Here is a 24,960-nt window from a genome sequence, read left to right as displayed (position 1 = left end):
TCCACTATGACAAAACTCCTCCCACTTCTTGTTATCCTTGAAGGGCCTTGATAATTTGCCACTCGCTAATGTAAATACAAAATTGCAAGACATATGCGACCTACCAAACGATTGACAAATATGTTCTCGCTTGCTGATGTAGTCTCAACACTCTTCTCATCTCTTGTCAAATTAGTGCTCAGGGAATCGGCGACACTTCTAAATTATAGCTCAAGTGGTGAGGATTTGTTTAAAAACAGCCATAAATATTTCATATGAAAAATACTTTATTTTTCTAATGTTAATTATGCCATGATGAATTCTTGGTTACGTTTAATAGGACCTAACATACAGCATCCATCAAACTAGAACACATTAATATTATGCCAGCTATGTAAGCTAAACTCATTTGTATTGTTTTGGGCTGCATTTTTCAGTTTTATAAAATGCAAGCTGTATGTTCAGGAAACTGGATCCTATTGAACATGGTTAAGGCTACTAGAACGCACTGGTTTTGTAGCAGGGTGAAAATGACTACTTCCAGTTTCACATAGAAGGGATAAAAAGTTTTGCCCACAATTAAATGCTTGTCTCCATTTTCTCCATCACTGGTACAATCCATACACTGGGTTGCAATCCTGTCCTTAGATTTGGATGATGAATCCCAGTAAAGATGGATAACTTAAGCATAAATAACTGTGGACAGAATAGCAGTGGTTTCATATATAAAGGTGAGATTTATGCCCAGGGCCATTTGGACTCCACACTGAAAAGAAAATTCCATACCAAGACAAGCAGAGTTTTGTGGCCTATATAAATGGGGCCAACTGAGCAATTGTCATGATCTTTTGTTGTGCGTAATTTATTTTGAAATTTTGGTATATTGCATATTTTTTGGTATAGTCCAAACACTAAAACATCCATCCCTACCTCCAGACTGCTGGACATCTTATTTACCTTCGGCTTCTGAGCTTTCAGCAAAGATTAATCACGCATTTTCAAATATATCTTGCTGAAAGATAAAAAACAAAGACTGCATCCACAGTCTTTGTTTTTTATCTTGTTGTTTTCTGTGCTCCTTTAGAATCACAGCACATGTTGTGCAGTTCTGGTGGCTTCTACATGGGGAACTGGATCCAGACTAAATTTTCTACCAGCCCTACCTAAATTTCCTACTAGTTCTACCAATATAAGAACTAGAAACTAACTTGTTTTTTAAAAAAATACTGAAAGCAGAGATTCTATCGAAATCGAATTCTTCACCTAGTACCTCATTTTGTATTTTTCTGAATTCCTACAGAAGAGCACCATGCACACAGAGCTCCGAACACAGGATTTTGCATACCGGATACTCGTGAATGTCTAGCTCAGTGCAGAATTGCAGACAGATTTTAACTACCCAACCCATGTCAGGACTGTTTTTAAAATCCCAATTAAATGGAAAACTTTTTGTGCCAACTTTGTACCTGATTCTTTCTGTAGAGCAGGCTGCAGAATACCATTTTCAACTGGAGTGTTCCAAAACTTCTCTATCGTAATTTACAAGAGCACCATGTGTTATCATACAACACCACAGGGTTGGTGCGCAGGAAAGGATTTGGAAATGACTATACAACAGGCGTAAAGCAATACTTGAAAGTGACACAACGAAGTAAACACTGTGGAGATAAATATGATTTACAAGCAACGGAACTGTTTTGACTTCATAGCCAAAGGCCAGACAGTTTACTTCCTAGGGGTACACGCTGAAAAATCTGAACATATTAAAGACTAATCTTAAAGCCGTCACATTTTAATGAAAGCGTACCGATGTCTTAAGGGGACCATACACAAATTCAAAGGGCTGCAAACAACAGAAACATATTTTTGCATATTTCATGTTTTGGGCTTGCTGTGCCTCCTGTGCGCTTGAGCACTGGTTCCCCTCAGGACTGTCTCCAGCTGCTCTAGATGATACATTTCTGCACAGGCAGGCGCTCGTTTTAAGGTGCTCTGCGCAGTTACAAGGCAGCTGTGGGGAACGGCTTCTTTTTTCAAAAAGGAGGGCTAAAAGGGGTTTAGAACAGCACTGCAGGGGGAAGAAAGGCGCCTGCCTTCCCCCGTGCAGCTTTTTCGCATGAAAACCACGTGTGAGGGGGGTTATTTCGCTGATTTTGCAGCTCCACATGGAGAACCTGTGCACTCTTGTCCAATCCACAGCTTTGCTTTTCATTGGCTGCTTCAATCGCCCTTTCTCCCCTCCCCACCCCAACTCCCCTGCTCCGGAAGAAGTTATTTCTTTGGTAGAAGAACGTTTTGCTCGTAGTGACCAGGATTCACGATATTGCCAGCTGGCTCATATCTGGCCACCACGAACGTGGAGCCGTCGCTTGTTGCTGCCTTTCCAACGCCCATCTTTTTTGTGTTCTTCCAAACCATTGCTGTGAAGTGTCCTTCAAGAAAAACCCAAAACAAACCATATTAATTTGGGACGAGGTTTTTCTGCAGCAGAGAACTCAAGCAAAGCAATCTTGGGATGAAACTGTACTTTTGTTTCTGGTCTGTAGGGGTTTTTTTTAAAGTTACTTTCTGGATTATTTAAAAGTTTTGAGGCATGAGCTATTAACTTTCTTTTAACCGAAGGCCATAACAAAACACATAGGAACAGGCTGCAGCACATCCTGCGCTGGATAGCCCAGGTGACCCTGAGCTCGTCAGATCTTAGAAGCTAAGCAGGGTTGGCCTTGGTTAGTAATTGGATGGGAGGCCTCCAGGCAATGGCAAACCACCTCTGTTACTCTCTTGCCATGGAAACCCCGCCAGGGGTCGTCATAAGTCAGCTATGACTTGAGGGCTCCACCAGGATACAGCACAAATGACAACAGAACAGGATAATTGTATAACAGATGTAGATTATTAAAACCCACAAATACCCTCCAACAGGCTTTCCATTGTAGGATTGGTTCCACACTTGGTGTGTGACAGCAGGCTGAGCAATACATTTGCTTTTCACGTCAGGAGGGAGAAGACACCCCAGGCCAGCAGGAAACATACCTGGCCATGCCATGCCAAAGGACCATGCTTCAGGGTGGATTCTTGCCCACTTGCAGCACATTTAACAAGTGTGTTAAATCTTTGTGTTTGTCATTACAACCCCAGTAGGAAGCAAGGCCTGCGTCACGCTTGCATGATGCACGGTACTGGATTATTCAGTGTTTGATGTCCCACCGCCGAACACGAGAACAGACTTCAAGTATTGCGAAGTGATGCAAAACAATGTGGATCTCATACACTAGAGAATTTACCTCATTTTATCCTTTTTTGCCCTTTATATTTTGACCCCAGATCCAAGTTTCTGGTGGGATTTTAATCTGTTTTAAGCTTATCCTCAGAAATTCTCATTTTTGCTTTCTGATGTTGACGTGTACGTTTCATATAGAGTTTCACTTTTTGCCTTTGCTGCTATGAAGAGAAGATCTAATGCAGCAAAAAAAGAGGGTGTTACCTAAACATGCAGTTAACTTACTGACTGATGGTTTTAATCAATGTCTGTTTTAACGAAATTTTCTCCATGGCCGTTTCCACACTACTTACCTTCATCCGGAACGCTGTGGAACGTCGCAAAAAAAACGCAGAAGATAGCGTCTTCTTGCGCAAGTTTTGTGCGATACCGCGCACAACTCGCACGAGAAGACACTATCTTCCGCATCTTTTTCACAACGTTCCGCAGCGTTCCAGATGAAGGTAAGTAGCATGGAAATGGCCCATGTTCTGGTAAACCAGTATTGTATATAGATGTATTTTACCTAATTTTTATCTTATCTAACGGAGGTTTTGTAATTTTGTGGCAGCCTATGGTGATACACAATAATCTCTGATCTGAACTGATGAAAATTCCATGGGATTTTCTTTCCCGCTAAGCCACACTGGCACGTGGGTTACAACAGACGGTGTTATCAAACTGTAACAGGTTAATATGGTGTAGTGGTTAGAGGGTTGGACAGCAGACACCTGGATTCAAACTCTCACTTAGGCATGAAGCGTATAAGATGACTTGCATTAGTCACTCTTTCTCAGCCTAATCAACCTCACAAGGTTGTTGTGTGATAAAATGAGGGGGGAAAGAACCACATATGCTTGCTTCAGCACCTTGGCGGAAAAGCAGGATAAAAATACAACAGACAATACAATGTCTAATACAATAAATACACTATGTTGCTGACTACATTAACTTAACCTATCTGCTGTTTCCTGAAAAATTAAGCTTTGCATAAATCAATGCATAATGTTACAGTGTTAGAAAGAGGAACATTTACAAATTACATTCTTCACTTCCTCATGGCCCTGTGAGTCAGAAGAAAAGCCACCCACTCTCAATTTCCTGTCAAAGTTTAAACAGAATGCTTTTTCAACTCAATCCCAGGGTTCCCTAACATGGTACCCATGGGTGCCGTGGCACCTGCCAACACTTTTCCTGGTCCTCACTAAGTGTTTTAAGAAAGTGGGTGGAGGCAGATGGGGCTCCTGTCCAGCAGGGCTTCTGATTGGCCGTTATAGATCTGACTGGCTGTGGCTCAGCCTCTTATGGCAGCCATTTTGCGGTTGGCTCAGCCTCTTATGGCAGCCATTTTGTGGTTGTTCCCACCACCGTATGCCAGAATGCCACAGGTGCTCACAGGGTCAAAAAGGTTGCTCTGTCCCACCACCCTGGTATGTGTATGTAAATACTTAATTTTGGGACGACGACGGGAAAATATATATTCCCTCATCTACTGACAATCAGTAAATAAGCAACACCAGGCCCATGCTCACCTGTATTAGAGGAAAATCCTGGACTCTGAAAGTTGTAATTTTTTATTTCACTATACCATCTCTCCGCTACTTCTTTTCCTGCAAGATAAATGGAATTATGGTGTGAGATGACAATGCATGTAGTGAACTCGTCAAGAAATATGACTAGTCTGTTTCTCTCTTTCAGCTGGGGGTTATCAGGAAGGCTTTTAAACCAAGATGGAAACACACTAGAGAAAATGGGAAGTTTCAAAATACGAATTAAAACCAGAAAGCAAGCTTTGGCCATAAAAAATTAAAATTAAGGACTTGCGCTTTTTAAAAAAAAGGTAATCAGTGATGGGGTAGAAGGAGCGGCAGATAGACACAAGCAGGTTCCCACCACCTCCACCTTCACTGTTTTCCCCATGGCAGTGCTTTTTGTTCCACTGGCGTGAACGGCAGCCATGCTTCATCAGCGCGGGAGACGGTAATGCCGTGAGAGGGTGGAGGGACGCCTACTTTGCTGCCGGTGATCCCAGCTGGGGTAGGGGGGGGAGTACTGCAAATGCACTTCGAACAGAGGCTTCTGGGAGCAATATAGGTTTATCTGGTTCACCATAAGATAACAAAGTTTGAGGGGGAAAGGGTGGAGGGAGGGGACAGAGAAAATAAGAAAAACTTTTTGCAAAACTAAGCAAGATGCATTCAGAAGTGGATTGGCCACGATCAGGGCTGGGTGGCGGCTTCCCTGCCCCCCCCCCTTCCCAATCCTCCAGAGCTTTCCTGGATTTGCTCATTGTTTCATGGAACCTTAAAAATCATCTTTTAGGGAGCACTTCCCAGTCAGAGCTGCAGCTCTTGTCCATGGTGAGGATAAAAATAGTCTGGAAACAGTACATTCTTGCTTTACACTGACTCCATTTAGATCAGTGGTTCATTGGGTTACAGTGACCCACAAGTCTAAGTTTACTTGCTATGCTGACCCACTTCAAATTAACAGATCATGCACAAATCAAGAAAATTGCAAAAGCCTCGGATCCCTTTCACACGACCCACAGGTTGGGAAAAGCTGGTTTAAATAATCTCAGGCTAGATGTATTCTTATTCTGACTGAGGTACTTATTTTGTCAACACCACTACTAAGGTCAGGAACAAAGCTGGGTCCCTCATACCCAGAAGAAGCTGCCCGATAGCTACAGCTTGTGCAGGTGGGTGGGGGCGCCACCCTCTTTTAGGCCATCTGTTAGTCAAACCTAGCCCAAAGGGTTGTTGTGAAGATAAAATGGAGCGATTGCTGTGGTTGCTGCCCTGAGCTCCTCTGAAGTATGGTGGAAAATGAATGAGATGTGTGATGAATGTTATATATCTAGGAAGACATTTGCACAGAAGTCCAGATTAGGGGTGTGCACTAAAAACAAAAACAAAAAAATACTTTCAGATTTGGGTATCATGAAACGAATAAATATTGGTATTCCTGATATTCGGGTCCAAAAATACCAGTTTAGTGTTTGGATTTGTTTTGGGTTTGGGGGGATCTAAATGCATTTGGCACTATTATTCCCTATGGGGAAATCTTTCTGCGGGGCTGGAGGGGATATTTTCAAGAAAACTTAACCAAAATTGTGGGGAACCTAGTCCTGTCTGTCCACTACTGACTTCGCAAGTTCCAGGTCAATTGGGTCACGGGGTCCAATTCTACATGCCCCTGGACAAAGTCCCTCAGCTACTTTCCACTGTAACCTATGGGAGAAAAAAAAATCAAGGCTTTCTGCAGGGCACAAAAGCCTTAGCGAAGCACACGAGAGCAACCACTGGCCAAAAGCATCCCAAAGCAAATGGCATCAACAAAATCCAACCAGAGAATCCCAGCAGAATCAACGCCAAATCAAAGAATCCAAGCAGAACCGAAGAAGGGAACAAGCCCAACAGAACCAGTCTCTGTCACAGAAGCCAGACAGAAGCCAGGGCAAATCTTGTAACACAACAGAACAGAACTAAGTACCAATATCAACAAACCAGCAGAACCAACCTGGCAGAAGTCTAGCCAGCCAGACCCGCCCCTCAAAATTCCACTACATCAACCAGCAACACACAGAGCAACAATCTGGACCCTCCAAAGTAATAACAAGGTAAGTCAAGAAGGAACACAGGAAACAAACCCCGCAAAGCGGGCTAAACCAACAAGGCAAGGGGGGAAAAATCAAACAACCATCGCCCCCAAAGCAATAACCTTTAAAATTTAAAGTGCAACAAAAAAACCCAAAGCCAAAGAGAATACAACACAACAAAGGCAACACACACAGCAAGCACAAAAGCGACCTGGCACCTCCCCTCCAGAGGGGCAAAGAGCCCGTCAGAAGCCTTTATAACTAAACACAACAGTTAAGCAAAGAAAAGGCTTAAAAAAATCAGAAATAAATAAAAGCAAAGCTCTCTCTCTCTCTCTCTCTCTCTCTCACACACACACATACCAGAGCAACAAAAAGAACGAAGAAAGAAAACCAACAGCCAACCTCACCACGCTGTCCACAACAAAAGTTCCTTCTAAAAGTTCCCCATCCCCACCACACCAGGCCCACCTACCTCTCAAACCCAGGAAAATTTAATTGAAAACATTACAGTAGTTTAAAAAAGAAAAAAGATTCAGTCAAACCCCTTCCTGAAGAGAAGAAATCCAGGCAGGTAAGCACAGAATTCCATCTAAATCCTCCAAGGCAGGCGGGCAGAGAACAGCAAAGAGCAGTGGCAGGGCCACGCTTCAGAGATCACAGACTGCAACGGGTCCTGCTGCAACCAGGCCTGCTTTTATGCTCGCTCATAATCAGAAACAATTTGAAAAAGGCTACCCATGAGAGAATCACCGTGATTGGCCGCACAATTAGAGCTCCCTCTGACATGAGATATCGTTTGTCACTGCCATGGACTGCCTCCCTCCCCCTTCCCTCCTACTATCCGGGGAAACCTGCAAAGGCGCTGGAGGAGAGGGGGGAAAGCTGTCATCGACCTTTAAAATGGCCTCATCGTGATTCCTGAATAGATTTCCTAAGTGCCTGCCAGTGGCGGGCAAACTCCCGGGGATTTGTTACCTTGCCCGCCGACCCACTGGTGGTCAGAGGGAGTTGGCAAGCTCCCCAAGGTCCCAACAGGCGTGGCAATGTCACTTCCAGATGTGACGTCATCGCGGCAGCTGCAGGAGCATTCCCGTGTTTCATTTGGGGCCGATTTGGGCCCCAAACAGACAGAATCACCCCTGTGTGGAGCGCGGGAGCGCTTGTGCGGCTGGCACAATGACATCACTACCAGAAGTGACATCATTGAGTTGGCTCCGGGGCGTGCGCACACAAAGAGGACCGTCGTGAATGGCATAAGGTAAGTGGCAGCTGTCCCTACCTCCCAGCGGGAGAAATAACCCCATATCCTTGTTCTTGATCATACTATCAGATAGCAGAGTTTCAGTTAAAGTATTTACTGTACAGATGACCTTTCTTTAAGGGAGTAGATCCAGAGGAGTTAGCCATTTTAGTCTGTAGTAGCAAAATAGAAAAGAGTCCAGTAGCACCTTTAAGACTAACCAACTTTACTGTGGCATAAGCTTTCGAGAATCACAGTTCTCTTTGTCAAATGCATGGAGGATAAGAAGAAATAAAAAACTGTTTCTTCTTATCCTCCATGCATCTGACGAAGAGAACTGATTCTCGAAAGCTTATGCCACAGTAAAGTTGGTTAGTCTTAAAGGTGCTACCGGAGTCTTTTCTATTTCTTTAAGGGAGGAAGTGTAAAGGAAATCATTTCAATAAAACTGGAGTCTTTCCCACACATTGGGATATCAAAGAGTTTCAGGTTAAGTGAACCAAGAAATATACAGTCGGGCCGACAACTACATTGTTAATGATACATATAAGACACTCGCTTTATTTGACCACTCTGCTCACCCAAGTTTGATTCCTTTCTCTAAGTAACCTATCTCTACTAGAAGAGCCAGTTTGGTGTTGTGGTTAAGAGCGGCAGGTCTTTAAATCTGGAGAACCAGGTTTGATTCTCCGCTCCTCCGTATGAAGGCAGCTGGGTGACTTGGGTCAGGCACAGCTTCTCGGAACTCTCTCAACCCCACCCAACTCACAGGGTGATTGTCATGAGGTTAATAATAACACACTTTGTAAACTGCTGAGTGGGCGGTATATAAATCGAATGTTGTTGTTGTCTGTCCAAGTAAAGCTCCTTAGGATTCTTAGGCTGAGGCATCAAATGTGGCTCAACCAAGGGAAGAATCCAAGCCATAAGCGTTACTAGATGGCCTACATAATCCAAAATCAGTACAATTCCATCAACGGTCATGTTTATAGTGTGTTAGATTGCCATTCTTATCGTTTTCAGAGTAAAATATTTGAGCTTTGCCTTCTAAGTCTCTCCAATACGGGAGCAAAGATCCAACTTACCCGACTGATCGTAAGAAGCCCACGCTAAATTTTCTCCACATTTCCCATTACTAGATTCACTACTGTGCTTGAGAATTCTTGTGCTAGCCAGTGCTTCTGAATACCTATATTAAAACCATAATAATTTCATTATAGAACAATAAGCAGACAATATTTAGCTTTGTGATTATGCAAAAATATTCAGCAGAAAATTCTCGATGGGCAGTTTATAGCACTGTGGTATAAGAGAAAATAAAAGGGCCATTAAATCCAGGAGCAGCTACTCCATGACTGTCTTCTGGATTTCTCAAAATGTTTGTATTTGCACAGAGAAGAATGAACCTGAAACAGTGTTACCACTCCACAAGTCTTTTACAGAAATTACCTCCCTAAAATGTTTCCTAGTTTTACACTGTGGCGTTCTTTATGCCTTAAAGGCACATCTTCACCAATAGTGAAGTGGGTGTACCCTATTACTCTTCCACAGATCTCACTTATATTTATTTGTTTTTATACATAAATCCAGGGCTCATTTCAAGGGGGAATGCGCAGGAACGCAGTTCTGGCAGTTCCCCAAAGAGGTTACATGTCAGGTGGCCCCACCCATCTGACTCTTGGCCATTTTGGGCCCGTTTCGGCCTGGACTGGGGCCGAAACAGCCCAGATCGTGCCTCTGATGGGTGATGGATCACTCTCCTGCTCAGCAGCGGCCCAATCCTGACCATTTTGGGCCCCTTTTCAGCCATTTTGGGCCCAATTTCTGCCATTTTGGGCCCAATTTCGGCCCTGAATGGCCAGGATTGGGTCCAAAACAGCCAGGATAGGTGATGTCAGGGGGTGTGGCCTATGTAAATCAGTTATTTTAATGACACACTTCCAGTGATGTCAAGGGGTATGACATATGCTAATGAGTTATGCTAATGAGTTCCTCCAGCTCTTTTTCTACGAAATGACCCCTGCATAAATCCTTTGAAATTCCTTTGTATGCTGACCTAAACAAAAGGAATAAAGCTACAATATCATTATTCTAGCCTCTTCAAAGGACTGGTTGGATTCAACCAGCTTTTCTGCTGGTGAAAAAGGAAGGAGGGGTCCTCTTTGGCCATGAAAAAAGCTGTGCTGAGAACCTTGGGATTTTGCGTGTTCAAAAGCCAGGTGTGACTGTAGTATGTAGGGGAATTGGGTGAGAGTGAGTGAAAAAGCTGTCTGGATCCAATCCATTGGCGTCTCTAGCAGCATTAGCCAGGCTCGGCATCCTTCTTTATTAACAAGACACAGAAAACAAGTATCGTCAATTCCTACAGAAAGGTTGAAATATTCTCTACTACCCTCAATGATACAATCCAGCAACAATCTACTTTTTAAAAGTTTTCCATTATTCCCCATGTTAGAGTTCCCAAACCGCTTCAGCCTATCCAAGCCCAAATTTAAACTAATCCAAGACTACCCAGCACTATCTTGGGGCTAGTGACACTCTCTCTGTCTATACATCACAGGTTTGGGGTGAGGATAAAATAGGGAAGGGAGAACAATACACACACCCCTGAACTCCTTGGATAAAGGGCAGACTAAAAATGTGAGACAGACACAGATCCCCTACCCTCCCACGTGAAATGATACAGCAAGATATGTGCTTTGCAATTCTGCTGTTCACGTAGATGGCTATAAAGTTCTGAGAGGCTACCAACAAGTCACATAAACCTTTAATTCCATTTTTTCCTTCTAACCCAACCCCTTTTATAAAAGCGACCATAAAGAGTGAGATTATGTTCTGCTACCAGTCCTGTTCCAGAAGATGGCACCAGAAGGTCATCAGTACCTTATCAGAGAGGTTCTAGCTCTGAACTATCACCCTATGAAATGGGTCAGGAAGATCACAAGTACAAAGTCCACATTCCCAACCCAAATGCTAAAACATTGGAATGTTCTTAAAGGAACAAGAAAAAGCGGTACTCACTGTTGTGCTTCCCGGTTTAACTTTTTGCAAAGTTTGAGTGGGGGGACACCATGCTTCTTTCTGTAGTCATTGTGAGATTTTAAGACCTCTTCTGCAAATTGTTTGGAAGCTAAAAGAATATTAAAAATTAGTGTGTTGAAATGTTGTCAGTTTCCGTGGCAGACACAAAGTAGGACCCACTGCAAAACCTACACATTCTGTTCTACTACAATCTAAAAAAGAAGAGAAACAGATTTACCAACTCATCAGAAGACTCCACTCCCTTGGTTACACAAACAGAAACGGAAGGGAAGGCACTTTAACATTCAGCATGAAGAAAAGGCATGTTGACGGAAATTGAAATACATAGTATTAATAATGTCATGAACGTCAAACCAGTTTCATGAATTTTGCAAATCTACGCATTTATATAGTACTCAACATAGATTAATCTCCGTAATCAACGCAAATGTCCAGATTTGGTTTAATGTACTTACAATTAATAAGTTAAAGAATTGACCCGAACTCTTATCTGAACCAAATAGAAAACAAAGTGTATGTACTGCTTTGCATCTGCCACTTCTGCGGTGTGAGAATTAGAGTAGGGCATGAACCGAAATACAAACCAAAGTTCGTGACGAATCAAGGTGGTTCGTGAACCGGTGGTTCGTCAGAGCCCATTTCTGACAAACCGCCACGAACTTTAGGCTGGTTCGTTTAGTTCATTTTTTGGTTTGTCACTGCAGACAGCCTGGCACCAATCAATCAGTTTCTTAGGCAACGGGATAGACTTCCTGCAGACCTTCTGCTGACCTGGAAGTGGCCTTCTGCTGGCCCGGAAGTGACGATTTGCTGACCTGGATGTGACGTTTTTATGAACCAAATGAACTGGTTCACGAACTGGGGCAGGTTTGTGAAAGTTCATGGTTTGTGAAATGCGACAAACCACTAACCGCATGGTTCGTTTTTTTCTGGTTTGTGCCCATCTCTAGTGAGAATACTGTTCTCATGGCTCATGCACATACTCCACTTCTTGTCTAGAGCCCTAACTAGCAAGTAGTTTGACAGGAGTTAAACTCTGTGGAGGTGGAGCAGAAGACAGCAAACCAGGCCTCCACTCATAAACGCCCAAGTCCCTCCCTTAAGGGTTGGGGAGTCCTATGGCTGCAGCCACATGGAGGAAGTGGTGTATGATCTGATGGGTCTACAGAGATTTGCATGAGCACACAGCATCCTACTATATAAAAGGCAAGCCATATTGGTGATGACTAATTTACTATCCTCGCGCGGGCACACTCTGGTCACGAGACCACTGCAAAGTGCTCACTTGCCGCCAGGAGGGGGCCTGCTGAATTGATGGCCTAAGCACTCCTCCCTGCGCCTCCCTTTAGCGCCTTCCCGCTTTGGCCTCAAGGCCACCGCGAAGCGCCCGCTTGCTGCCTGGAGCAGTGCTCAGGCTGTCCATTTGCCAGGCCCCCTCACGGGGGCAAGCTGGCACTTCACAGCGGCCCCCAGACCAGAGTGGGAGGGCACTGAGAGGAAGAGCAGAACACAAATTAATTTTTGTGCAGACACATTGCTGAGAGGCGGCACACCAAATTAACAGGTTTCTAGAGCTTGTTGTATTTTTTCACACAATGGGCTTTGCTGCTAGTGTGGGAAATGAATTTAATGAAAGAGATTTTATGTAAGCTTATGTGCCTTCTGTCACTGTTATGCACTTTTACTATTCTCAGGAGCTAATGTAGCACTTGTAACGCAATTTGCAAGAGAATGGAACTTGAAACAAAAGACCAAAGCAAAATGTATGTTACACGTGTAAATCATTGTGAAATGTAAGATCAAAGTACTGTAAAGCTTGCTATCAGGTAGATTGTGCTTAGTAAATTTAATGAGCACCTGTCTGATTCCTGACACCTGTTTCTTACTTGATACAGAAACCCCTTTGTGAAACTGTCCATGTAAAACGTTGCAATGAAAGCAAGCTAAGATTAGAAACATCTCTCAAGGCTGAGAGAGAAAAACCACAAAAGCGGAGAAGGGGACTTAATGTAACCACAAGAGCATTCCAGGAGAGGAGAGCAGCTCTCCTCCCACGGAGCCCATAGAAATATTCCTTGCTTGACGCCCCCAAGGTTGCCAGAAAGCAACATTGGGGTGCCACTATTAAATGTTGCAAAGACCAAAAGAGTGGGCATGAATGAGAAGCCCATGAAAGAGATGGGTGAGAAAGGAAGGAAGATGTTCCTTCCAAGAGATAACACCAAGGACAGATAAGAAATTGCAATAGGGTAATGCTGTAACTATGCTGTTGACCTAAGTTGTTTCTTCCAATCAGAATAACCCTAGACATTTGTATCATGACAGGTGGTCACCCTCTTGATCCAATGGGGGGGCGGCGGCACTGTATTCTTTGAGCCAATAAGATAACAAATATTATAATTAACCAAAAGGTATTAATTGCTTTGCACTGCTATTGTAGCTTTGATGAGTGTTGGGCACGAGGGTACCTTGTGCTTCTTGTGCAACCATCATTCCTCCATTGTTTAATAAACAATTATAGATTGCTTCATCTACAGGACTCTGTGCGTGTCTCTTATCATGAATGGCTAGAGGGACATTCAAGGTACCAGTTGTGTACAACACTAGTGTTATATATAATCTCCTGTCCTCACCTGAATTACTACTGGAAAGCAGCATAGCCTTGCCAGTTTACACATTCCTCCATCCACAAAACCAAGACCGTGGGACTGTTTCATGGGAAGAACTGTAATGCATATGAAATGGCCTCTTATTTCCCTGCAATTTTTTTGGCTGTATGCAGGGCTTTTTTTCAGCAGGAACGCGGTGGAACGGAGTTCTGGAACCTCTCGAAAATGGTCACATGGCTGGTGGCCCCGCCCCCTGATCTCCAGACAGAGGGGAGTTGAGATTGCCCTCCGCGCCATGCGGCGCGGAGGGCAATCTCAACTCCCCTCTGTCTGGAGATCAGGGGGCGGGGCCACCAGCCATGTGACCATTTTCTCCAAGGGCAACCCACTGAGATCCACCACCTCTTTCCCCAGAAAAAAAGCCCTGGCTGTATGAACCTCTTCACCATGCGGCGCGGAGGGCAATCTCAACTCCCCTCTGTCTGGAGATCAGGGGGCAGGGCCACCAGCCATGTGACCATTTTCTCCAAGGGCAACCCACTGAGATCCACCACCTCTTTCCCCAGAAAAAAAGCCCTGGCTGTATGAACCTCTTCACCTCTGTGTTGACTTCAAAAGGCCACATGGTACCCCAGAAGGACTAAAAATGGCCAAGGGCTGGTAGTTCCTGGTATTCCTTCTCTGTTCAGGGACGGTGATGTGTTTTCTCCTTTTCAAGCCCAAGTACATTTAAGGCAGTTTCCCCCTCCTAGCCCTGTCTCTGCAACAGGTTTCTGCTGTAAGATTTCGGACCACCTTCCAGACGAATTTCCTCCTTACGGTCAGGTGACTGATTAGCTGCATTCACGTTGTTGTCCAAGGGCAGAGCAAAATTAATCTCCCCGTTTGCTTTAGGCAAGACTAACCACCGAAGATGATGCATCCAAAAAGAGACATCTTTGGTAGCATTTCTTACGGCAGGGAGCAAATTTCTTAACAGGAAACAGATTCTCTGCTTGTGACCCCCCCTTTTTTGCTTCCTTTTACTGCTTTGATACTTTGGTGGTTTTTCCACAAGGATACAGGCTCGAGCGGCTTCCCCATTGCTGCTATGTCTGCCAACACAACCAAGCGGCAACAGGGCTTCCACGACAGGTCTCCCTGCACTTTCCTTGCCCATGTGGAAATCGCCATTGCCATTCTTCTAGCAGTTCTGAGACCAGTGCATCCACAGCAGGCATCCGTGAAGCAGGCAGGCCTGGAAATGATTCCATTTAGGAGTTCAACACCACTGGGAGCAGAACCACAAGTGACAAAAGGCACAGACTGGACACTTGTCAGCTTCCCTCAAGCTTTGATGGGAAATGTAGGCAGCTTGGCGGAATGTTGGACAAGTGACAGTTGAAAAGTTCGTTGGACAGCAGTCGGAGAGCCAAGCTGCAGGATCAGGATGCCTACATTTCCCATCAAAACTTGAGGGAAGCTGACTAGTGTCCAATCTGTGCCTTTTGTCACTTGTGGTTCTGCTCTGGGTTTATTTATACTGAAAAATAAGCAGGGTATGCAACCTCAGGGGAAATGTACTATTCGTTCCACTCTTTAAAATAGGCACCCATGTTTTATGTTCTATCAACAGAAGGCTCATTATGCAATAGTGAGCAAGTTGACTTAATGGGTTTTCAAGGCCTATGAACGTAAGAAGCTACCGTCAACCGAGGCAGACCAAGAGTCCTTTCTATTTATGACTTTGTTTATGACATGCTTCTGAAAGAACAATTCTCCCAAAGTGGCTCACATCAGTCAAGAGGCACAGGACTTGCCCCCAGGCATGGCAAGGGAGGTGAGAAGAAAAGGTAGAGACTAGAGAGAGTGAGGGAGAGAGAGAGAGATTAGTTTCCAGTTGGGGGCAAGCTGATCTTCTCTTAATGGTCTCCATCCAGGGAGAGAAGGGGCACATCCTTTCAATGGACGCTGGACCTCTGGCTGAAGGCAGGAGACCAAAGTGTCTGTCTATTCCATCTGTCAGCAGCTCTCCAATATCTCGGAACTTTCCGCATGCAAAACAACTACACTGCTGGGGGGGCGCCAGTGCTGCCTGGCTTCCCAAACATTACTTATTACCTTCAAACACCGTCTCCTGATTCAGAAAGTGCACTGAACTATCAAACCCAGCACATTTTTTTGCTTAGCAGTATCTCACTCTGTTGGGTCCATACAGGACAAAGAAGAAATCACACTAGACCCTTGACATTGAGAGGGACTACGTACGTTCACCAATAAGCTGTATTTTATTAACTCAGCCCACATGTAAAGGAATGCACAATTCTAACTCTGTCTCCATTGTTAGAAAAATGTGACAGAGCAGCAATCACCTCTCCACCCCCATAACAACAAAGGGACATCCACGTAACACATGGAAACCATCAGCTGCATCTACATCATCAGGTCAACGGTCAAGTGATGCTAACATTTCTTAAAAGCGGCAACTGTTGTAGCGCTAGGCAACATGAACACTCTGTTGCTAACAATAAAAGACAAATCCACTTCCTGTCTCTGCCCCCTCTGGAGACTGAAAACCGTCCAAACACAGAGCCCGCTTTGTCAGTTCAGTACTGTCAGCAAGATGGATTTCTCAGGGCCCAGGAGGAAAAAAGGGAACAGCTGGACTTGGAAGCAGAAGTCAGACGGGTTTTGTTTGATGATATAAACTTTGCATGAAAAAGATTATGAGACTTGGAACTACATTTGCTAACATACCAAAAGTATAAATTCACTGTATGTTTTAAGGCGTTGACCCTAAAAACATATTTAGGAGTAAGTCCCTTCATTTTAACTTTTAAGCAATTGCAGCCCCCGAGTATGTGATGTGCTTTCAGTTCCTCTGAATGTAATGCTAGATAAGTATTACTAAGTCCCATGAAGTCCTCGGGGGCCTCATTTACAAGTCCTGCTATTGTAGCTTTCAGAGCCGTTCGACGTCGCGCAAAACTCGCGCGAGAAAACGCAGTATTTCACGTTTTCCCCGCAACGTGGCGCGACGTTGTGGGTGCAGGTAAGCCATCTGGAAACGGTGAAACACAAAACTCAAGTCGAGGGAAAGGTTTGCCTGCTAACTTTCAGTGCATTTTGGTATCTGCGACCCTAATTTCTGAAATTAATTTGCTGTTCTCCTAATAATCCTCTCCCTTGTATACTATCATTTGGAGTTAAATGGAGTTACAGTTTCTGGTAAACAGCCCTGTTTCCCTGGCTTTCAACTCTGACTCATGAATGCTGAAATCTATTAGAGAGCCTGCAATGAGTCACTGAAATTCTTCTCTGCCCTCAGCCTTCAGAACCAAGATACAAGGCCCAGTTGCTAATGCATGTACAGAATAAGAAATTTGAAATGAGATACGTAAGAGGCCTCTACAAACCCACCTATGGACTTACCATGGAGCAGGGCTTTTTTTCAGGGGGAACGCAGGGGAACGGAGTTCCGGAACCTCTTGAAAATGGTCACATGGCTGGTGGCCCCGCCCCCTGATCTCCAGACAGAGGGGAGTTGAGACTCCCCTCTGTCTGGAGATCAGGGGGCGGGGCCACCAGCCATGTGACCATTTTCTCTGAGGGCAACCCACAGAGTTCCACCGCCTCTTTTCCCAGAAAAAAAAGCCCTGCCATGGAGACAAAGCTTTTCAGAGGCCAGAAAAAGGGACCGATCCACAGCTGCATTCAGTCACCATCATTTCCCCACCACCACCCTGAACATCTGTAACAGATATAAAATTCCTGATCTCCTAACCATGTTTAAGAGATTGGGAATCATGCTGATGGTGTTTGATTTGGGTCAGTGGCTTGTAGATGGTTGCAAATAGAGGAGAGGTTCTGAGTTTTAAATATCTGGAGATTCAGTAATATTTTGCTATGGACATAAATCAGCTTTCAAAGCTATCAAATCAGCTCCCCCCTCCCGTGCTTCATACATGAATTAACAAATGCAGCTGCTATTGTCACATCTGGTTTGATTCAAGATTAACCTTAGCAACATTTCTGTAGACAGCCTATACTCCAGGGGTAGCAATGCACACCACTTGGTAATGCTGCACAAAGCATTTGTTTGAATATGGGTTGTACTTCTGTAATCTTAACCGTTAATGTTTTACAGGAATCCTGGCCTTGACTTAAGGAAAGTGGATTGTTTCTAAGATTTTCAGTAAAATCTTATACGCTCCACAATTCTGCGCTCAGTGTTATTTGGGATATGATCTTAACAGTCAAAAATCTCGATGGTGGAAGTTGCTATATTTCCTTCCCTCCTTAAAAAAGTTAGTTGTGTCCATGGATCTAGACTCCTTTTCATGGACTTTTTTGCCGCAGCCGTACTGTGAGACTAGAAGTAGGCCCTGAAGAAAAGTGCCAGAAATTATGAACTGGGGCGAGTTCAGGTGGGCCGATGTTCAGCTCCCCTCATCTACAACATGCCTTTTGATGCTCAAATTAGGAGGAAAAAAATTCCACTTGATACATGTACTAAAAAGGACAGACACATGTACAATAGAATATGACTGCCAACTTCACTTCTAGTAATCTAAGATAGAGGCTTTTTTCGCACGGGTGATTTTTGCCGCATTTGGCCCCATACCTCTTGGAGGTTTTTTTCCCAAATTCCAGATGATTAACTCCCTCTTCAGATTTCAATGCAGTGTTTCAAGGGTTCTCTTCTGAGTTTTCTCCCAGTGCAGAAAAAGCGCAGGCAGAAAACTCTGGAGAGAAACCTTGAAATGCCGCACTGAAATCTGAAGGGGGAGTTAATTGTCCAGAATCTGGAAGAAAACCTGAAGCGATATGGGAGCCAAATGTGGCAAAAATCACCTGTGCAAAAAAGGCCCCAGTCTTTTTCTAGAGACCCATCTCAGTCAAGGTATAATCTAATCTACTTGGTTGAGTAAATAATACCTGTTCAAAGCAGATCGCACCTAACAAAGCTATTCCCATTAATTGATATATCCTTTATCAAGAAAAGCCTTTATTAGACAACGTTTCCAGACAACGCCTTTGGCATATCCCAGTGCTTAAGTATAATTAGATTTATGTTTGTGCAGTCTGAATACAGTTGTGCACCAATTCTTTACTGTCCATTACAAGAGAAAGATCTGGGTAATGTTTTATCTTGGAACTTTTTACTGGTCTGACATGGCTCATAAAGTCTGAATTTGCCATCTACAAAACATAGCAGGGGGGTGTTAACCACTTAGAGAATTAGAAATGAGTATGTTAACTGCACTGCGGTCCTGTGTCATGCAGATCTAATATGATCTAATTTCTTCTCCAGCAAGCTTTCTGTTTTAGATAACACACTTGATTGTTGTAAATGTTTGTTACACCAAACATACTCTATTTCAGGGGTGGCCAAAGTTGCTTAATGTAAGAGCCACATAGAATAAATGTCAGATGTTTGAAAGCCGCAACATGATGCATTGAAGACTTCAGATGAAGAAGTGAATTGTGACATCACAGGAAGGGGTGGGGTTTTAGTGCAGTATACTGGAAGTGACATCATTGGAAGTGGTGGAGCTTGGGAGGAGCCATCACCTGACTTTTGACTTGGAAGTGACCTCATGAAAGTGATGTCACATCCTTGCTAGGCATCGCCCCCGAAGTCCCCCAGGTATTTTCTGAGTTAGACCTGGCAAACCCAACATTTTTATTGAAAATATGAAAGACATGGAAAGAAAGAAGGAAAAAGAAAAGGGGAGGGAAAGAAAGAAGGGAAGGAAGGAGGGAGGAAGGGAGGAAAAGACATGGAAAGAAACGAGGAAAGGGGGGGAAGAGAGAGAGAGGGAACTAAACTAGACTAAAATAAAATGTATGGCCACGGCAATATTCAGAGACCTCCGGGAGCCGCACAATAAGTCTAGAAGAGCCACATGTGGCTCCCGAGCCGCAGTTTGGCCACCCCTGCTCTATTTTTTTAAATAAAGGAAGCCTCTCAGTACTCCTCCAGATGCGCTATTGGAGAGTTTCAAGAGGATTCACATTTACAGATACTCCAGTCAAAGCTTGGCAGACTGAGAAATAGCCAGTCTTCCATGTGGCTATATAGTCTGGGCATACATTTGGCATACATTTTCTGGGTTTTTGCATATTGATGTACATTTTTGCATATTGATGTACATTTGACATTAAGACTTCTGTATGCAGATAAGCAATTGTTTTTGATTGATATTAATAACAAATATTTATGCATTATGGTAGATTTTAGAATAGAGAGAACATTTTCACACATGATGAGGCTTAAGCCACCTTTGAGTTTCTCCGATGCTGAATCTCTCTTTGAATATGTGACTGTTGTTAAGCAGAAAAGAAAGCAATTGAGGAGCACTTGTGATGTGTATGCAATACTGACATCACAAAGCAATCAAAGCAAAAGCCACTTTAGGTCTTACGTGTGAATGGGGCTTTTATCTTCCAACTAGGGGTGTTACTGAAATTTGTAAACACGCTAATTCAATTCAAAATTTCCAGGTTCAAGGCATGGATTCTCCCCAAGTGGGATGAAACTGCAGTCATGTTTCTTTCCAGTCTTTGATAAAAATATCATCATTAATACCAGGGCTTTTTTTCTGGGAAAAGAGGTGGTGGAACTCAGTGGGTTGCCCTCGGAGAAAATGGTCACATGGCTGGCGGCCCCGCCCCCTGATCTCCAGACAGAGGGGAGTTTAGATCGCTGGAGCGGGTGTGGAGGGCAATCTCAACTCCCCTCTGTCTGGAGATCAGGGGGCGGGGCCGCCAGCCATGTGACCATTTTCAAGAGGTTCCGGAACTCCGTTCCACCGCGTTCCAGCTGAAAAAAAGCCCTGATTAATACTGATACCCGACTTTGCATATCAATGACATTAAAATGAGTGCACCAATGCCACATATATGGTGTGAAAATGCTGCAGAAGAAATGAACGAACAAAAAGTAGCAAAGAAAATAGATGGGATGAAAACACAAATAGTTCCAACAGGTGTGTACTGCAGAGAGGTGGAGTGTGAACAACGGGAGTTTGCAGCAAACCTTCCTTTACCACGAGACATCTGAGCTCTCTCTCGCTATTTGTGCCACTCATGAATGTTGTTAACAGAATGAAATGCAGAAAGGAAATGGAATTGAAGTCTATTTACACCTGTCTTTTCTACCAATTTAAGAACAAACTCATGGAAAGCTCAGAAGTGGAATTATAGATTTGTAAATGTATCTTTGTAGGAAATTAACACCCAGTGTATACCTAACTAAATGATGATAACATCCATATTTAGAAGCAGGGGGTTTTTTTTCTGGGAAAAGAGGTGATGGAACTCAAGTGGGTGGCTCTCGGAGAAAATGGTCACATGGCTGGTGGCCCCGCCCCGTGATCTCCAGACAGAAGGGAGTTGAGATTGCCCTCCGTGCGGCGCAGAGGGCAGTCTAAACTCCCCTCTGTCTGGAGATCAGGGGCGGGGCCACCAGCCATGTGACCATTTTCAAGAGGTTCCAGAACTCCGTTCTACCGCGTTCCAGCTGAAAAAAAGCCCCGTTTAGAAGCAATATATCACTTCCACATGATGGGAATGGACAGCAGGGTATCTTTGCAAATGTCTAGAGGCAGTAGCTGTTGGAAACACAGGGCTGGACCCAACCAGGTCTTCTGCCACCGAAAAAGGCTTTGCTGAGAAACATGGTGTTTTCCAAACCCATGTGGGATGGAGGGAAATTGGGTGAGATTGAATGAAAAAGCCTGGTGGACACAACCCGCCATGCTGGAATACACGGACCTTGGTGTGGTCCAGTCCTCAGGCCATTCAGAAATTTCACCTTTGTGCAACAGCTGCGTTTCCTCCTACTACGTTTTTAAGCAGGTTTCCTAACCCTGCTTTGCATTCCAGTTAATGACTGCTGACTTCTGCTTTTTAATTAAATAATCCCTTCTTCCTTCTGGCTCTCAGAAATACAATTATCTGAAATGAAATCACCAGCAAGATATTCTCCCCTCTTCACTTCTACCTTTTCAAATTCTACTCCTTGTCCGGTGGAAGAGTTAGTTCCCTTCCATATAGCAGAAAACCAGAAAAACGGGGGGTTTCTCAACCAAATTCTCCCAACTTTTGCTGTAAGACCATCATGCCAAATGCTGTTTGTTGTTGCTTTGACCCTCACCACCAAGCTCCAGATGGTCTCTCCAGTTTTTGCGCCTGTTACATGTTTATAGGTTTACAGTTTTTTTTAAAAAAAATTACCCTCAATAATTTTTTTAATTGCAAAATTTAAGGGAAAGACAAGGTGGGAATGGGATTCTGGTTCTAACCTGCAGAACCAGTTTCCCCTGGATTCCGCTCAGGAAAAGAATAAGTATAGCTGAAAACAATGTGGCCTGTGTGAATCACCAGAGCAGAGCAAACTTTGTTTTCAGGTACATCTGCACACTCCCAGAAACTATCAAGCATGGCAAAACCCACAGCATCAGTAACCTACAAAGTTACATTCTGCATGAAGAAGTACTTCAGACCCCACTTATGCCTGGCAAAGTGAGTTTCACTCGTTAAGACTATCCAGTTTATATATAGCATCACCGTTGGCTTCCCCCTGACTTTCCCCTAAAAGACAGGTATCCTTCATTTGCCACATAACGGAGCCACTTCACCCAATTCACTGCAGTGTGTGTGTTTTCACAGCCTGTATGGATCTTTATTTGCACCCACCCCGGTACGGGCTGGTATGGGCCGGTCACTTGAGCGTGCCATGGATAAAAACACTTTGCTTTAATAAATGCAGATGAGGCAGACCAGTTTGTTTAATCTGGGTTTCACTGCAGCCGGTGGTTTTGCAGCAAGCAACAGTGCTAGCTTTGGGAGATAGGGGAGAGGGATAGATAGGGAGAGCGCCACCTGGTGTCCGTTTTCTGTAAATACTGGGTGGACAGACGGAGAAAATGATCAAGCCCCCCCCCCGCCCCGGAGTGGCGGAACAGACTTCCGAACTTGTGCACCTCCGAGAAACGTATGGCTGCAGCGACTGAGGGCCAAGCTACACATGACGAATGACACTTGAACGGCAAGTGGATTGATTGGAGGGCAAGTGAACAGGGAGAAATACACTTGCTGTTCAAGTGTCATTCGTCATGTGTAGCTTGGCCCTGAGTGAGTAGCCCACGATGGGACAACACGTGCAAGATCTTTCACGTGAGGGTCCTCGTGAATGTATCATGTACAGAGGCCAGACCTTGTGTACAATAAACAGACGTGGTAACACAATGGAATACAACCTGTATTTACCATAACTATCCTGAGAGATCACAGAGATAGGTGGTATTTATGTTGGATACAAAATGCAAATCCCCTCCTCGTATTTCCCATGTGAAAGTGAAAAATGTTGGGGGGGGAGGGGAGGGAATTGCCAGGACTCCAGCCCACTTGCCACCAGAAAACTGGCAGCTGCAGACACACCGTGCAATCCTAAGAAGAGTTACTCCAGTCTAAGCCTGTTGAAATCAGTGGGTTTAGACAGGAGTAACCCTTCTTAGGACTGCCCTGTGAAGGTATGTCCTACCACCCAGCTACAGGGAGACCAGCCAAGGCAGCCTCCTTACACTAACAGGCCACCGGAAGTTACACGGTACTCCCCGAACTGCAGAAGGTCAGCCTTGTTGGCTGGGCAGACCAATAAGGAGATGCTGCCCTGCCCTGCCTCCTCTCTGCTGGTTATGAACTGGTTTTGCCTGGCTTCGTCCTCAGTTTTCCAACACGGGGTGTTCAGGCACACAGAACCTTCTCTGAATTTTGCCTGCTTTTCTGTCCCTGGGAAACAGAAAAGAACAACACCATCAGCTCCTTGCACAGGAGTGTGAAAGAGGAGCACGTCTCCTCCAATCACTCCTCTGAGAGCCAAGCTACAAGTGACGCCTGACACAGGTTGGACACTTGTCAGCTTCCCTCAAGTTTTGATGGGAAATGTAGGCATCCTGGTCTTGCAGCTGTAATGCAGAGCCAAGCTGTAAAACCAGGACGTCTACATGTCCCATCAAAACTTGAGGTAAGCTGACAAGTGTCCAACCTGTGTCAGGCGTCACTTGTAGCTTGGCTCTGAGAGACATGAGGTGAGATAAGCTCCTGTTCAGCTCCCTTCTGCAATGGGCTCGCAGCTGGGAAGGTTACGGAGGGCGTCTGACCCATAACCCATTGGAGCACTGTCCTTGGCAGCACAATATTAGTAGGTGGGTATTACTTGCACTAGAAGAGCAAGATTCAGGTCCAATAACTTCTTAAAGACCAACAAGATTTCCTGAGAGTCAAAGCTCCCTTTGTCAGATACAAGAAGAAATGGAGACCCCTGTGCCTTTATCCCAGTGAGAAGGTGGGAGGGACATTGAAAAGAAGGGAGTCAGAATGCAGAAGTACAATGCAAGACAAAATCGGCTTGATTAGGGGAGAGAAATGCTTAGAGGTAGGAAATGCAGAAAATTAGCATCTGTCGTGAGTTAGTTTATTAAGTATTTTTAAAAATTTGTTAGCCTCCTTGGTGACCCTTGTGAGGAAAGGAAGGCGGGATATATTTTTTGTAACATTAATCAAAAAATAAATTAAGAATCCTATGTCCCTATTCAGCTGGGAGGTGCCTTTAAAAAGCTTCATGCCTAGCAGAAATAATAATCAGTGAAGTGGGGCACCAAATTTTCCAATGCCATACTACTCTATGGAAAATTTTCCACCCATGTAAATAACAGTCCCTGTTTATCTATAATTGTCAGAGCTGTTGTGCTGCAAATCAATCGTGTTAGGTGAGCTAAATATGGGATACGAAGTATGGACACAAACTCCTGTTTGTTCATAGTCCAGGGTTATACACGGGGCATTTGCCTGCTTTTGCTAACATTATTTAAATTTTGCCAACGTTATCGAAATATTTAATTATTTCTTTAAATCTGAATGTCAGAGATTCAGTTTTCCCCATGACCGAGTCTGTTATGCTGGGAAAAGCTGTAGCTGCCTGAGGTGCAGTTTTTACAGCTATAGAAAATCTGCCAGAAATTACAGGGAACTGAATTTGGGACTTGAAGGTGGAGTCAGAAGTTTCTCCCTCTGCCACTTTGAGCAGCGTTGCCAGATGCCCATTGTTCAGGTCCAGAATAACTGCTCCAGAAAACTAAGAGTTACCCCTTGTTTCCAAACGGCTCCCGAAACCGTGACACTATCTCCAGAGCTCCCCACATGGGAACTAGGGAATGCAAAAGGGATCCAGTTGTTGAAT

General features: G+C 44.3%; 1 protein-coding gene across 4 annotated transcripts in view; it reads right to left on the bottom strand.

Moving 5' to 3' along the window:
* Nucleotides 1-246: 246 nt before the first annotated feature.
* GLIPR2 (GLI pathogenesis related 2) overlaps nt 247-24,960 on the bottom strand; it is a 34,943-nt gene continuing 10,229 nt past the window's right edge. For all 4 annotated transcript variants that reach the window (XM_054992168.1, XM_054992165.1, XM_054992167.1 and 1 more), the window contains 4 exons: nt 11,104-11,212; nt 9,168-9,271; nt 4,771-4,848; nt 247-2,411 (listed from right to left, as the gene is read on the bottom strand). In XM_054992168.1, coding sequence (XP_054848143.1) covers nt 2,251-2,411; nt 4,771-4,848; nt 9,168-9,271; nt 11,104-11,212 — 452 coding nt within the window. In that variant the 3' untranslated portion in view covers nt 247-2,250. The remainder of the gene's footprint in view (nt 2,412-4,770; nt 4,849-9,167; nt 9,272-11,103; nt 11,213-24,960) is intronic.

Source organism: Eublepharis macularius, chromosome 11 (assembly GCF_028583425.1).
Source record: "Eublepharis macularius isolate TG4126 chromosome 11, MPM_Emac_v1.0, whole genome shotgun sequence".
Classification (NCBI taxonomy): domain Eukaryota; kingdom Metazoa; phylum Chordata; class Lepidosauria; order Squamata; family Eublepharidae; genus Eublepharis; species Eublepharis macularius.
This window is presented reverse-complemented; position numbering and strand designations above follow the sequence as displayed.